This window comes from Perna viridis, chromosome 5, assembly GCF_037379345.1.
Source record: "Perna viridis isolate PV_CMFRI_1.1 ecotype Kerala chromosome 5, ASM3737934v1, whole genome shotgun sequence".
Classification (NCBI taxonomy): domain Eukaryota; kingdom Metazoa; phylum Mollusca; class Bivalvia; order Mytilida; family Mytilidae; genus Perna; species Perna viridis.
The window spans coordinates 41,240,882-41,254,877 of NC_142449.1; the positions used below are offsets into that span (position 1 = coordinate 41,240,882).

The 13,996-nt window shown below is 33.7% G+C and overlaps 1 protein-coding gene across 5 annotated transcripts in view; it reads right to left on the reverse strand.

Moving 5' to 3' along the window:
• The window catches only part of LOC148617735 (C2 domain-containing protein 2-like), a 72,613-nt gene extending 69,653 nt beyond the window's left edge, over positions 1 to 2,960 (reverse strand). For 2 of the 5 annotated variants that reach the window (XM_088585259.1, XM_088585262.1), the window contains exons 1-2: positions 2,438 to 2,959; positions 1,086 to 1,181 (exon numbers count right to left, since the gene is read on the reverse strand). In XM_088585259.1, coding sequence (XP_088441385.1) covers positions 1,086 to 1,181; positions 2,438 to 2,830 — 489 coding nt within the window. In that variant the 5' untranslated portion in view covers positions 2,831 to 2,959. Of the gene's footprint in view, positions 1 to 1,085; positions 1,182 to 2,437 lie in introns of all 5 variants that reach the window. The other 3 variants (XM_088585260.1, XM_088585261.1, XM_088585263.1) reach the window with 3 other exon arrangements.
• Positions 2,961 to 13,996: the final 11,036 nt, after the last annotated feature.

Sequence of the window (13,996 nt, forward strand, 5' to 3'; positions counted from 1 at the left end):
ACATGTACATGAGTACCTACAATATTTTTTTCTTGCTGGTAGCAGGAAACAACTCATTTTTTTACCTTACCTACAATAAAGTACCCTATTTTCTTCTTGCTAGTAGAAATTATATTTTATGGCCTTATGCTCAAAATTCAGCAAGATATTTTATCCTACATGTACAAAATTTACAACTGAATGGCTGTGAAACAGAACTTAGTAAGATAAAAAAAACTGTTACAATTGTCACATTCCCAGTGAAATAATTTTTTTATAGTTTTTTATCTTTGCAAGGTTGGTTTTGAAAAAAAAAATTGCAGATGGATTATTTTGTTTAATCCTCCTACATGTACATTTGTACCTAAAGGGTTCATCAAAAAGTTTGGTAAAATAAAAATACAATACATGGCCTAATTTATACTGGTATGTACAATGTATAATTTTTTTTTCATCTTTCAAAACAAACCACATGTACAATTTACATTTGTACATGTAATATGATTTCCACATTTTTTAATTACAGCAATTTCTGTTCTCACTATTTGACAGGTGATTTATTGTGTATTATTGGTGAGGAAACCAGGAATTCAGCTACATGTAAATATTATCAATGTGTGAATGTGTGACAAACATTGAAGAATAAATACATTCATCTGACAAGTTCAAATTATCTGGACACAATTTGCTATTTAATAGATTTTACATTATGTACATTGATAAAAATGTGCAAGCTCGTATTATGTACAAAATGTACAGTGTACATGTATGTACATTGTATACAAGTACAATAGCACTTCAATACATTTGCAGGTACAATGCACAATTAAATACATATATTTGTACATGTACATGTACATATATTACATTTTTATTTTGTTGTACATGTGTATGTATGTGAAGAAAATGAATGTTATATTTTACTGTTAATTCAGAATTTGTTAAAAACATGTACAATATTAGCACCTTATTGTACATGTAGCATGCAAACCAAGAGTACATGTAATCTGTATGACAAATAGGTTTACATTTCATTTACTCCATATTGTACAATGTACATTTTGTACATGTAAATTTATGATACTGTACATGTAAATTCTACTCACATATTTATTGTCTGTACCAGCTTCAAATGTGATTTCATTAAATTTGGGTGGAAGACTTCCGGGCTTCACCCTCTCAAACTTCAACTGTACGGGACCCTGTGATCATAAGCATCATTTTTATATATACATATATACATATACAGATGTCAAGTAAACTTACGTAATTAATAAAAACATGTAACAAAATAATAAAATGTACATGTAAATTAGTACAAGTAAAAACGTACAATGTAAATGTATATACCAGTAATAAAGAATAATGTACATGTATGCCTATTCAACAGGATTTTTTATCATTGAAGCTGGAAACTGCTTTTGTTCAATTTACTACTTTTCATTGGAGAAAAAATGCATCAATTTTCAACATGTTAAATTTCGGAAATTTGGAATATAAAGTAAACTTTATGTAAATGAATACTTCTATAAATTTATACATTTGGTATTTGAAATTATTGATATTAATCTTAACTGCATACAGGATACACTGTAACAAGAAGAAAAACAAGTCATAGACAATTCCTTTGTGTAATTTTGAATATTAATAGAAACACCAGATCCATCACTTTGACTTCTAATAGGAATCATTTTTCAAACATCAAGCAGTTTTCTCCAAAGCTACATAATTGTGTACATGTACTTAATGTACACGTTATTTAGGCTATCAACATACTAGCATGCATATGATGATTTATCAAAGGCTTTCAGAAATATATAGAAATAAAATACATGTACATGTCTGAAAATTTACAATGATCTTAAAGTTAGATATAATAACCCTTTTGTGCCAACTACAGGATCATTGATGAGTATGCTAAATATACAGTTCTGCAAGGAAAACTCTTTTGTTCTGCCCAAGCCCTACCTTGCAGAAATGTACATTGAGCATGCTCATCAACATAGCACAAAAGGGTCTAGAATGTATTCACAAAAGTAACAAGTTTTCTTATAACTCATGTCAGAACTAAAACAAGATATTTTTCTTGGAATAAAAAAAAATCATACATGTATATTCATATACATGCATAAGCAAGACAATTTGCAGTGATAAATGCACTGCATCAATTATTTCTTAATCTAAATTTCTTGTTTTATTCAAGATCTACTTGCATGTCGATAACTATCACACTTCTTCTGAATAAAAGAGAATAAATTGTAAAAAAAAACAATGAAGAAAGGCACTGTAAAAGATATGCAAAATATGCATATTGACAAAAAAAATAAATGTTGAAGGTCAGCTAAGGTAACCCCAATATAAAGATCTAGGAAATTGCTCATTACCTGAACATTTAATCAAGGGGTTACTGACTGCATGGGGTACACCTAAGGGAAACATTTTACAAAATAAAACTTACCCCTAATTTGAGGACCTGTTCGTTCAGTGATTTTACCCATAAATCTATAAATTCCGGTACATAATCATAGTGTAGATAAAACCAATTTAATCCAGAATTCAACCACCTTGTTGTCTCCGCTCCACCTTGATCCTCTACAGGGGCCCCACTTGCCCCTTCCTTCTTCTCCCACCGTGCCACGCGCGGTTGGAGAGGTCCGAAAAATGTCAAAACAGCATTCACTATTAGAACGACTAAAACTGCCCATCCTATCCACCCAAATAGCAAAACATCCAACAAATTGTCGTCCCAATCGGAAAACAACCACGAAGTTATGGTATTGCCTCCTGCCGCCATTTTGTCGAAAGTCTCCCCAAGCCTGTACCAAATTAACTTGGCAGTGATATCAACCATCGCTAGCCAATCAGAGGCAATAGCATGTAAAATGATATCTCTAACTGCTAGATTTTGACTCCCATATATTGCCAAGCCAACAATTTCACCTGTAGTAAATTTATCTCGTGCATCCTGCGGAGTTAGTTATTTTTGTCCATGGGGATTCCTTGTTTATGTTATACGTCACAAAACGACGACCCGATTAAAATATTTTTAAACGTCCTATAAATAAAATTAGCGCACCTGCTCAGGTAAGCAAAGCAGGCTTATTCCCCTTTGGTCGCAAGAAACTGGCTTATAAAAAAAAGAACAAGATTTTTTTTAATTTCCAATATTCATGGCCCAGAGCAAGCATCGGTTACATTGTTTTTGTACAGAAGTTTACCATACATAGTCAAGACAGAGCCAACAAGAAGTCATAATATCTCATTGTCACGTCTCAAATTTTAACCACGCTTAAACTATACATCAAAATACTCAAAAAATAACTTATAAAACATTGGTAATTAAGAGAATAGCCAATAGACCAGTAAATGCTGTTTAATTTGTTCATAATTTCCATTATTACAATATTTTTTTTCTTTCATTTTTGTACAATGGACATACATGTACATGTAATATCGAGTTAAAGATCTCCAAATATGCACTTGGTACATGTCTTTGCGAATGTAATATATATATTTGGGGTATTTTTTAAATTTCAGTTTCTTTTTAAATTAATGAGCACCAAGTCTTATTTTAAAACTATATTGTCAAGTTTCATTTATTTATCGAAATTTGCAATATTACAAATTTCAAAATTCATAAAACACCATTGCAAGGCTTCATTCCTTGTGTCAGGTGTATAGAGCGTATACATTAAAACATAATGTTTTCATTTCTATATTTGTTAATTATATTTTTTATTTAATCCTTAACTGAATTGTATCTAGACGGTGTCAATCGCTTTGCGCGAGACTCTCGCTAAAAGATCACTTAATAAAACACAATAAACTTTATATTGCAATTTTGATGATGTCGATCGCTATATGCGAGACTTTCGTCTACATTTTTAACTCTATGACCGACCGCCAGACAAAGAAACGAACGAATTACTAAGGTTTTTTTAACGTCCTTGACTACCCTGTTGTGTTTCGCACGGACGGTCCAATGTGAAGGGGTTTAAATTAATATTATATTTATTTTAATTATATTTTTAATAAATGATATAAATAAATAACTAAATAAATAATGCAATCTAAATTAAAAATTGTAATTAAGATAAATGATAGGAAAAGAAATGTGCTATTGTGAACATGTTTGAGTGATTTATTGGTGTTGTTTGTTTGTTTGTTGGGGTTTAACGCCCGAGCAGCAATATTTCAGCTATATTCAGGCGATGAACACGAAGTGGATGATAAAATGAACATGAAATGGATGATGAAATGAAAAATGGGACCGGACACAAGGACAATGGGGTCGAGAAATTTTGATTGCCACTGGAAATAGGGAGAGGTGGGTAGGGTCGGGCAATTTAGCCTCTTGTGGCGGAGCCCTTTGGTTCCTACTGTGGGAGAATACCCCAGTAGGGTTTTTTAACGTGCGAGGAATGTGGCATCTTTCCCAACACGGTGCACCACTATGGTTTGCGATCAGGTTTTCCGTATTATAGCCTGACAACCCCAGCATGTAACACGCCAGGAGTACCCCATTCCACCACCTGGGGCACACAACCGAGTTTCTCTGTGGTCAGAGCGCCCTAGCCCCCGGCTAGTGTTCTGAGCACTGTTTAGTCGCCTTTTACGACAAGCCTAGCGCTGCTGCAGGCCTATTCTTTTGACACCCGGACCTGCACGGGTCTGTTGATATTGTAGACTATAGCTAAGAGATACAAAAACAATTGAATCTTTGTGAACATCAATGATAAAATAGGACTGGGTAAAGGAGGTAAATATCAAAATTGATGGAGAAGAGCCAAGGACAGCCAGCCGGACCCAGAAGACGGAAAAAACTGCGGGATTTAGATTGCCAATAGTGCATCATTTTTTTATCAACTTATATCGAAGATCAGAATTGATATAGCAGTCACTAGAGCCTTTAGATTACTAAAACCTGACAGCATCTGCAATTATCTTACACTACCGCAGAAAAATAGCCCCTTAGGCATTCCCAATTAAGGTTCAAATGCAGATAGTAATGTCCACTTAGTTGGTTTTCCTAATATATCAAATTTAAGTCTATGCTATTCACGCCAATAAAAAAACCCCAATTAACAAATTTTACTGCGAAGTAAATATGTTGATTAATTTGGTTTGTATTAACAACGATCCAATTAAAAATAGTTGACCTCTAACCTGTTATCAGTACTGTACCTGTTTATTTCTATATGCATTTACCCGATTAAACCAGTCGTTTAGGGTCGATATATTCAAGTTGTCTATTTATATCTAGACGCTTAATAAACCATTTGATGTTTAGCTAGAAATGAAAACCTTGTGAGATTATAGTCATCAATCATAATATTGAAATATAAAGAGGAATGCTGAGTACCAATTGGAAGAGCTTTCTTCGGGTATTTTATGCAGGCTCTGGCGTATAAAAGGGGCAGTGGTTCCGCGGTCAAGAAATTTGTGTGAAGAACGGGTTTTCAGACTATTACTTACTCTCATCGTTTGGCCATTTTTTTTTGTGTGCAAAAAGTAGCTTAACCCCTGAAACCATCTTGACGTATCACCAACACTATTGTGTTCTTTCATTACTATTAGATGACAAAAAAAAATTCGCATAGACGATGGCATAGAATTTCGATAATGCATTTCTCGGGAATTGTGTCATTTTTGGGTCTGGTGTTATTGCTTTTTGCAATAACCATTCTATTTGGCTATACTTGCCATTTATATGTTATTATGATAGAGTTGTTGATGGTCAAGAGATTAAAATTCCATGCCATTATGTTTCCTGCACAAGACACGATTGGTGAAATAATATTAGAAGACATCGTTCATGTTAATGTACGTGTCTTTGGAGCTAAGTGCCCAGAAACTAAGCGCTTCTACTTGCCACATAGATATCTATGGAATAAATAAAGCTTATCAACTGAGAAATGTAGCTAGTTGAGAGAACATGTATCTCAGAATATGATTTATTTCAATGATTGTGGATTAAGTTTGAATGATTTAACAGACTTTTTCGACCTGTAGGGCGATAAATTAAATTTCGACGGGAAAATTAAAAAAAAAAAAAAAAAAGAGGGAATACCAAATCCGAGAGTTTTGTAATATTCATCTAGGTGTTCCATGTAAACCGATATCGAACCTGGATATTACCCAAACTGCATGGCGCACTGCTACGATGCATAACGCATTTGTGTGTGTGTGTGTGTGTGTGTGTGTGTGTGTGTGTGTGTGTGTGTGTTTCGTAATCAGAAAGGTAAATTAAAAAAAAAATAAAACAAATACGGTAGTTCAATATTAAACATTTGTAACAATATTAAGCTTCTGTTAAGATACGTTTGAATTCGATCCCCGTACTTTCCTTTCATCCCAAATTTTGCAATTTGACAATTACTTTAGGCATAAAAATTCAAACGATCAATATAAATTGATTCAGTACATGAGTACTTTGATTAGTATCAGTTGATAGATTTTTGGGGGGTTCGGTTCGTGCGTGCTAATTTTTTATCGATAACAAAAAAAGATATAGCGACTTCTTCAAAATAACTACAACTTTTACCATTACATTCAATAGTAACTGTAGATTCAGGAACCCCTGGGGAGCAAAACTAATTGGCAGCCACGTTTTTGTCCCTCATTCTTGCGTATATGGCGTTTTAGAGTCAAACTTGTGAGGTTATGTGAATATCCAAAGGTGAAGTGCAAATTTAGTTCACCTTTGGATGTTCACTTAACCACACCCGTTTGACTCTAAAACGCACACTGTTGGTATTCTAAATCACGCTGTTTTTCCACCTTCTGGGTCAAAGTGGCTGTCATTGACTCTTCTCCTTCAATTTTGACATTCATCTCCTTTACTCAGTTCCAATTTCGCCCTAGCTGTGAATTACAGCTAAGTTACAAGCCTACGCTCATTGAATTTATTTTAAAAATATCATACTGTATTTCATTTTTGAACTCAATTTTTGCTTCTTTTATTAGACCCTGAATTGTATGTGTACTGATACATGGAAAGTAAAATTATATATATTTTAGTAGTATCTTTTTCAAAGGAATTTTTATCAAGAAAAGTTATGACTTGAAAAGTATTCATGACAAATATTTCAAATTTGTACCTTAAAAAGAAGAACAAAAACTGATAGAAATTGATTTTACAATTTTTTTGCCTTAATCATTGTAACAACGCCTCATTAGTTTACAGTTTAGTTTTTACTACAGAAAAAAATAGTACAATTCCCATTTCGCCTTTAGTTATGGATAATGTGAGAAAATTAGTAACCACAGGTGTATGGTTATTTTGAGCGCCGAAAAGTTTATGCTGAGCCAAAAAGTGTATGTATGTCTAGCCGGGCGTAGTTCCCGGATTTTACCGTGCAAGCACACGACTTTTGAACGCAGTTTTACTAACGCAACACGAGACTGTTCCGGCCAATGCCTCTGATGAATGGGTTGACATATGTTGCTTTTTAATGGTTATTATTGGTTAGATTTGTCAATTTTTAGAACTTTACAAGTGTAAATATGAATCCAAAACTTAACAGCCAAAATTACCGCCAAAGAAGCAAAGTAGAAATAAAACATACATGTACTATAAAAAGAAAGGAATGAACAAAATTAAAACATTTATTGATTTGTTAGTATATTGTCATTGTTAATTTAGCATTGCATCTAGTTGGGAAATTTTTAAAAGAACGCATGTGACATTATACTACACGCGGTAACGTTTGGAACTGTCTGAGCGGTAGGTAGATTTCAGAAGCATGTGTTCATGGGATTAAGATAAGAAAATAAGTAAATAAAATGAGAATAGTAATAAAATTGAAAAAGTAGAAATATATTTCTTTGTGGAGCCCCATATCAGGTGATTATTTATTTTTATTCATTTGTATATTATATTGTCTCTATTGAAAATTGAATTTGAACCTTATTGTAACCAGAGCATTGCATAATCATCTGAAACTGCTCGGCTGACATCAATACAACTACTCTGAATAAGGTTGCTAACTTAAGAAAATATTATACTCTTTGAAATAATTGGTGCTCTACGAATGTGTTGAATATAAATAGTTGCCTCTACATGTATATTTATCTAGTTCAAAATTATGAAAACCCTACATACATTGGTGTACAGCATGACCACCTGAAATACAGCAGTGGTAGAGGTTGTCTGGCAAGCTATTTTCTGACTTGGTGCCATCATAACCTCTAGTATCTGACATGTTGAAAGCCACCGTAAATGTGAATAAGCTAATTTAAAACGTGTTTTTTATAAAATATTTAAAGTATTTTATTTACATAAAAGAAGTTTAACCCACCGTAAATCAAGTGAAAAAAATCCAATTTTTTCTTAAATACCCAGAAAACATTTGTAATGAAGACAGTAATCATAGGTCACTAATTTTATGGAATACGATATATTTTTGACAAAACGAACTTAAAGTTGGTAATGGCAATACGTTGGTTATTTTGATATTTTCGTTTGACAAATTAAAATTCGTAATTTTATTAACCGTATGTACCCATTCAAAATGCTGAAACAAAATATGCATTTCATTTAAGCTGCCTTTACAAAGGATTTCCAGAATTGCTGAATTTTTTGATCTGGTAGGTCATTTGTTCTTCTTCAGTTTAGCCACCTTCTCCTGTGTAAGAAACTGTATAAAATGTTTTCAATGGTATTTTGTTTTGCTATAAATCTGCCGATGTCAAAGAACGTCGGAACGAGCGGTATGCAATATAGCAAATAACAGGTTGGGGTGTGAAAGGAACGGAATTCCAACTGCATACATTGTGGGAGTAACCTGAAACTGCTCGGCTGAAATCAATGGAACTACACTGTATCTAAAGGGTGTGGATTATCCTATCTAAAAAAACAGAAAAAATACCCATATTTAGAACGAGAATAGGTATGATGAATATGTCAAAGAGACAATCCACCTGGGTAAAAATGTCAGCCCAAGGCTACCCATTGGTCTTCAATGAACGCCGACGAAACCCTCACAACACAGGGCAGGCTGCTTGTTATAATGGATATATAGAAACTGAATATAAATTACCAAGGATTTATATATAACAAATTACACAAATTTACAAACTAAGGACTACTAGCAGTAACATGAAATGTTCTCTAACAGGAATTTTAGTGCTACCAGAAGTCCATTGAACGTAGTTTTTGTTACTAAAATGATCTTAAAGAATTGAACAATATCTTCTTATGTCGATTCATTAAATGACCATTTGATGAGATATGTGAATTTCAAAAATAGTTAATGCCACTATTTTCATAAGTTTTTTTTTAAATTATAATCAATTTTTTATGATATTGAACGCTCTAGTAAGTGAAATAGAAAGTCTAGTTGTAGAGTGGTGACTTGAAGAGGAAATGAATCTACATGTATATTCATAAGGTGATTTGTGAAGTTTGGGAAGTCAGTACATAGTATGAACTTCCACGCTACTAGGCTCAGCTTTTAAAGAGGTAGCGACGAGTTTGTGTTTGTTCACAATTTCACATTCTGAAAATTTGTCAGTTGGAATGTTGATGAATTCGTAATTTCTTTTTGTAGAATTTCAATATAAAATTTGCTTTAAATAACAATAATATTATTTGCAGCTTTATCAGCAGGAACAAAAATAAATTCCTAGTTGAGTTCTTTTAATTTGTGTTTTATTCGGAAAATACGGTTTTGATGTTGTTTATTATGAGGAAAGTGTTCCTCAAAATGTATTTTTTTCGGATGTCAACTATTTTCATAACTGTTTTGAAGAAAGAATCTACAGTTTTCTTGTCTATTTTCACACGTTTTATCGAGTTGTCAGGCTATAATACGGAAAACCTGACCGCAAACCATAGTGGTGCACCGTGTTGGGAAAATGCCATATTCCTCGCACGTTAAAGAACCCTGCTGTGGTATTCGATAGGAGTAGGAACCTTTGCGCTCCGCCACAGGAGGCTAAATTGCCCGACCTTACCCATCTCCCTTTTTTCCAGTGGCAATCAAAGTTTGTCGACCCTATTGTCCTTGTGTCCCATCCTTTTTTTTTTCATTTCATGTTCATTTTATCATCCATTTCATGTTCATTGTCTGAATATAGCTGAAATATTGCTGCTCGGACGTTAAATCCCAACAAACAAACAAACGAAATCACACGTTTTATCCATTTTATACAATACGAATAGAGTGAGTTCTTGACGATGTTACGACATTTATTCCAATTGATAGTGGCTGGAGGACGATACTTAGGTCCTTTTAGAAGAAATGTTTTCACCTCTCGGTCGTTAACCCCTTAATCACATGGCACTGTCGTCTGCAAATTGTGATAAAGTGGCGTTTTTAGATTGGGAAACCAATTCATCTATTATGATATTAAAAAGTTTAGGACTTATAACGCTACCCTGAGGAAAACCATTATCTAATTCAAATTGATCTGATTCTTCTTGATTACCTTTATTTTTTCTACCTCGGAGAAAATCTGCTATGAAGTTAAACATATGCCCGTTGATGCCATATGATTTACATTTATAAAACAAGCCTGGTTTCCAAACTACGCCAAATGCTTTTTCTATGTCTATGAAAACTGCTAAAAGATGTTGGTTTTTAACTTGAGCCTTTATGGTATTACCTTCAAGCGTCAACAAATGGTCTAGAGTAGACTGACCCAGCATAAAGCCGCTCTGCGTATCTTTTATATTATTTTTTCTCTTCAATAAGATATTTTAGTCTTCCATTTACTATACCTTACATGAGTTTACAAAGATTAGAAGTAAAAGAAAGAGGACGGTATGATTTTGGATAGGAATTATTTTTGTTAGATTTAGGGATAGAAATAATGTTATGTCCTAAATTCACTTCGTTCAAACGAACATAAAGCATTTATTTGCGAAACTTGCCATAATTTTCTATGAACATAAGACACAAAGACGAAGTATTGATACTATCAGGCACGGTGACTCGTTCATACTATCAGGCACGGTAACGCGTTTGATGAACTATACAAACAAATAAACTAAATGTCCCAAAAACACTAATCTCTTCTACAGTCCCGCACTCCGGCTGTCTGAAATTACAGAACTCAAGCAGCATTCTATAAATATAAAATGAATATCAGCATAAATATTCAAATATTCAGAAATTATATTAAAAATGCAATAAATTCCCCCAAAAATAAATTTGTCTACAAACGTGTGTGTAGTAGTCGAGTGGTCACCGCCCTAACTTCTACCAAAACCGGTTCTATTTATAAACCCGTTTTAGAAATTACTGCGCGAACTGCAAATAAATATATTTATGTCCTAAATTCACTTCGTTCAAACGAACATAAAGCATTTATTTGCGAAACTTGCCATAATTTTTTATGAAAGTAAGACACAAAGACAAAGTACTGATACTATCAGGCACGGTGACTCGTTCGACGTACAAAGAAAGCGTTAGATTAACTTCCCAGAGACCGATAAACGTTTGTCTAAATTTTCTTGCACGTAACTGTCCTTTGCAGACTCGGATCGCCATCTACCATGGGCTTTAAATAATCTGTCCGAAACATGCTTAGCTGCGGCCGAGGCTCCCCCTGACCTAAAACTATGCAAACCGAACTTCTTAGCATCCAAACCTAACTCTGATAGCGCAATCTTAATTAATTGTCTAGCACGTGTGTAAGAAAGCTTTTCATTACCTTTTTTCAAAATAATAGAATTAAATTTCTTGAGAAAAGTTACAGATCTAAATATATACATATTAGAACATAATTGAACCTTAGCCATGTTAAGATACCTCTTCAAAACATCTAGTGGACAAAATAAAGAATCAAGTTTCGAAATCACGACGTTTTTACCATTTCTGTAACAGTCCGTTTTGCTCTTGTGAATAAATATATCTACATGAGTTTCATAAAAGTGATAGGCTTAGCTTTAATGTTACATAATTCGTCGTATCTAAGAAAACCTGTGTACATAAGAGCACACATAGCAAATAATCTAATGTCCTTCAAGGAACTAGAATCTATATGCTTTTTAAACAAGTCATAATAAATGAATCGACTGGAATTTTTTTCGCAATCGGTCTGGCCAAAATTCTCTTTGAAGCTTCCACCATGTATATAAGCAACTCCGAATTGCATGAATTACATACGCCTGCTGTATTGTGCGCCCAATTAATACTATAAAATGCAACTTCTACGGAACTAAAATGATTAACTGATCCTACTAAATGTTATAAATATAAACTGACGTAAATGTCACTGCAAGGAAGCACTGAAGTTATCTCAGGGTAATTGATGGTCCATTTAACAAATCTTTTGAAACCTCCGATGTAATTTGTTACCGTATTCTTGGCTCGTGCGTCCAAAATAGTCGCATTCAGATTTTTCGACAGAGTTGAAGTTCTGGATGGATAACTACATTGTACTGTAACCAAAGTCCAGTGGAAGTTCACAACCTTACCGTTTAGAATCCATATAAAAAAACGGTCCAGTGATCAACAAAAATTACCAGTGTCCCAAAATAACATAACACCGTCCTGTGACCAGTATGTACAAAATGTCCAGTGACACTATTCTCAGAAAAGCCCAGTGACAGCGTACAACAAACACAAAACTGAAATCAAATAAAAACAATTAAAGTCTTGAAGCGTCAAGTTTAACAGCCAGTACTTTTCCAGTGAAATTTCCTTTCGCAAACAAGGAATTTGTATTATTTCCCGTAGAGAAAATTCGATCAGTTTAGTGAAATTCTAACAGGTCCATTATGCATTCTCTATACCCGTAACCTGCGTCAAATAAAAAAGGCAAAAATGGCGAAGAGGGCCACTTAGGTACAATCAAAGTGCCCGAGGCTTTGCATTTCACTACATGATTTACTGCTTTACTAACCATAGCAAATGGCGACTAACCAGTCGTTCTCCTGTGCCCAATGGCAAGTAAATGCGTCAATGCACTCAGAACCCGGATTCCAATACAAAGAATTAAATTTGGGTAATTTAGTGTTATCCATATTTGCAAACTTATCTATAGTATATTGACCCCAAATTCCTTATAAAAAATAGAAAAATTCACCTGAAATACTAGTACGTAAATCGTTTACATCAACTATTCTACTAAGCATGTCAGCTTGATCGTTGAATTCCCTGGGAATCCATAATAAAATCGAAAATAGTAATATTGCTAAATTTACAACATTCAAAAATTGATAAAGCTAACACCTGTAACTCGTGATTCTTACTCCCCTTATGAACTACACTAACGGCATTTTTATTGTCAGTATAAAAAGAAACTGTAATATCTATAAGTAAACTTATAAAACTGTATAAAGACAATTCAATCGCTTTTACTTCCCTCCAAGTGGAACTTTTTAATTTTTCATCTACTGACCAGCACTTATGCATAACACAACCTAAATGCTCAATGTAGCCTGCAGATGCTACATCACTTGCATCAGTAAAAACAATGTTCTCAGTAGCTTTTCCTAACAAAGGAATTGGCTCTATACTAGCTACGTTGTCTCTACAAAATAATAAATCTCTAATGCAAATACTGTGATCAATAATATTAACCACTTGATCCCAGTGATCTCTGGCGTTTATAATAGTAAACAAACCACTTGTCATTATCTGTGTGGTGTCACCTATTGCAGGAGAGGGGGAAATGACTTCACCTGTTACCTTAGCTAACGATCTGACTTTCACCTGGGTCGAACTAAATAAAATATGTTCAATTAACTTATTTAAGTCAGCAAATTTTCTATCTGGTATTTTAATTACACTCTTGCGCAAATCCGAAATAAAACCAATCCATTCAACTACTTGAATAGACTTCCAAATACATTTATCTCTGTTAGGTACGAAACCCGAAATAACCAAATAAGCCTTAACTACATCAGCAATACATTTACATTTATTAAAATTTTCTGCTATACCAAATCCGTCTTCATGATATACCACCACTTTAACACCCTTTTGACGTCAATGTTTAACTAAAGGTCTAACTACTTTAGTAAAAATATAGCCACTTGAAGCTAAACCAAACGGTAGCATCGTAA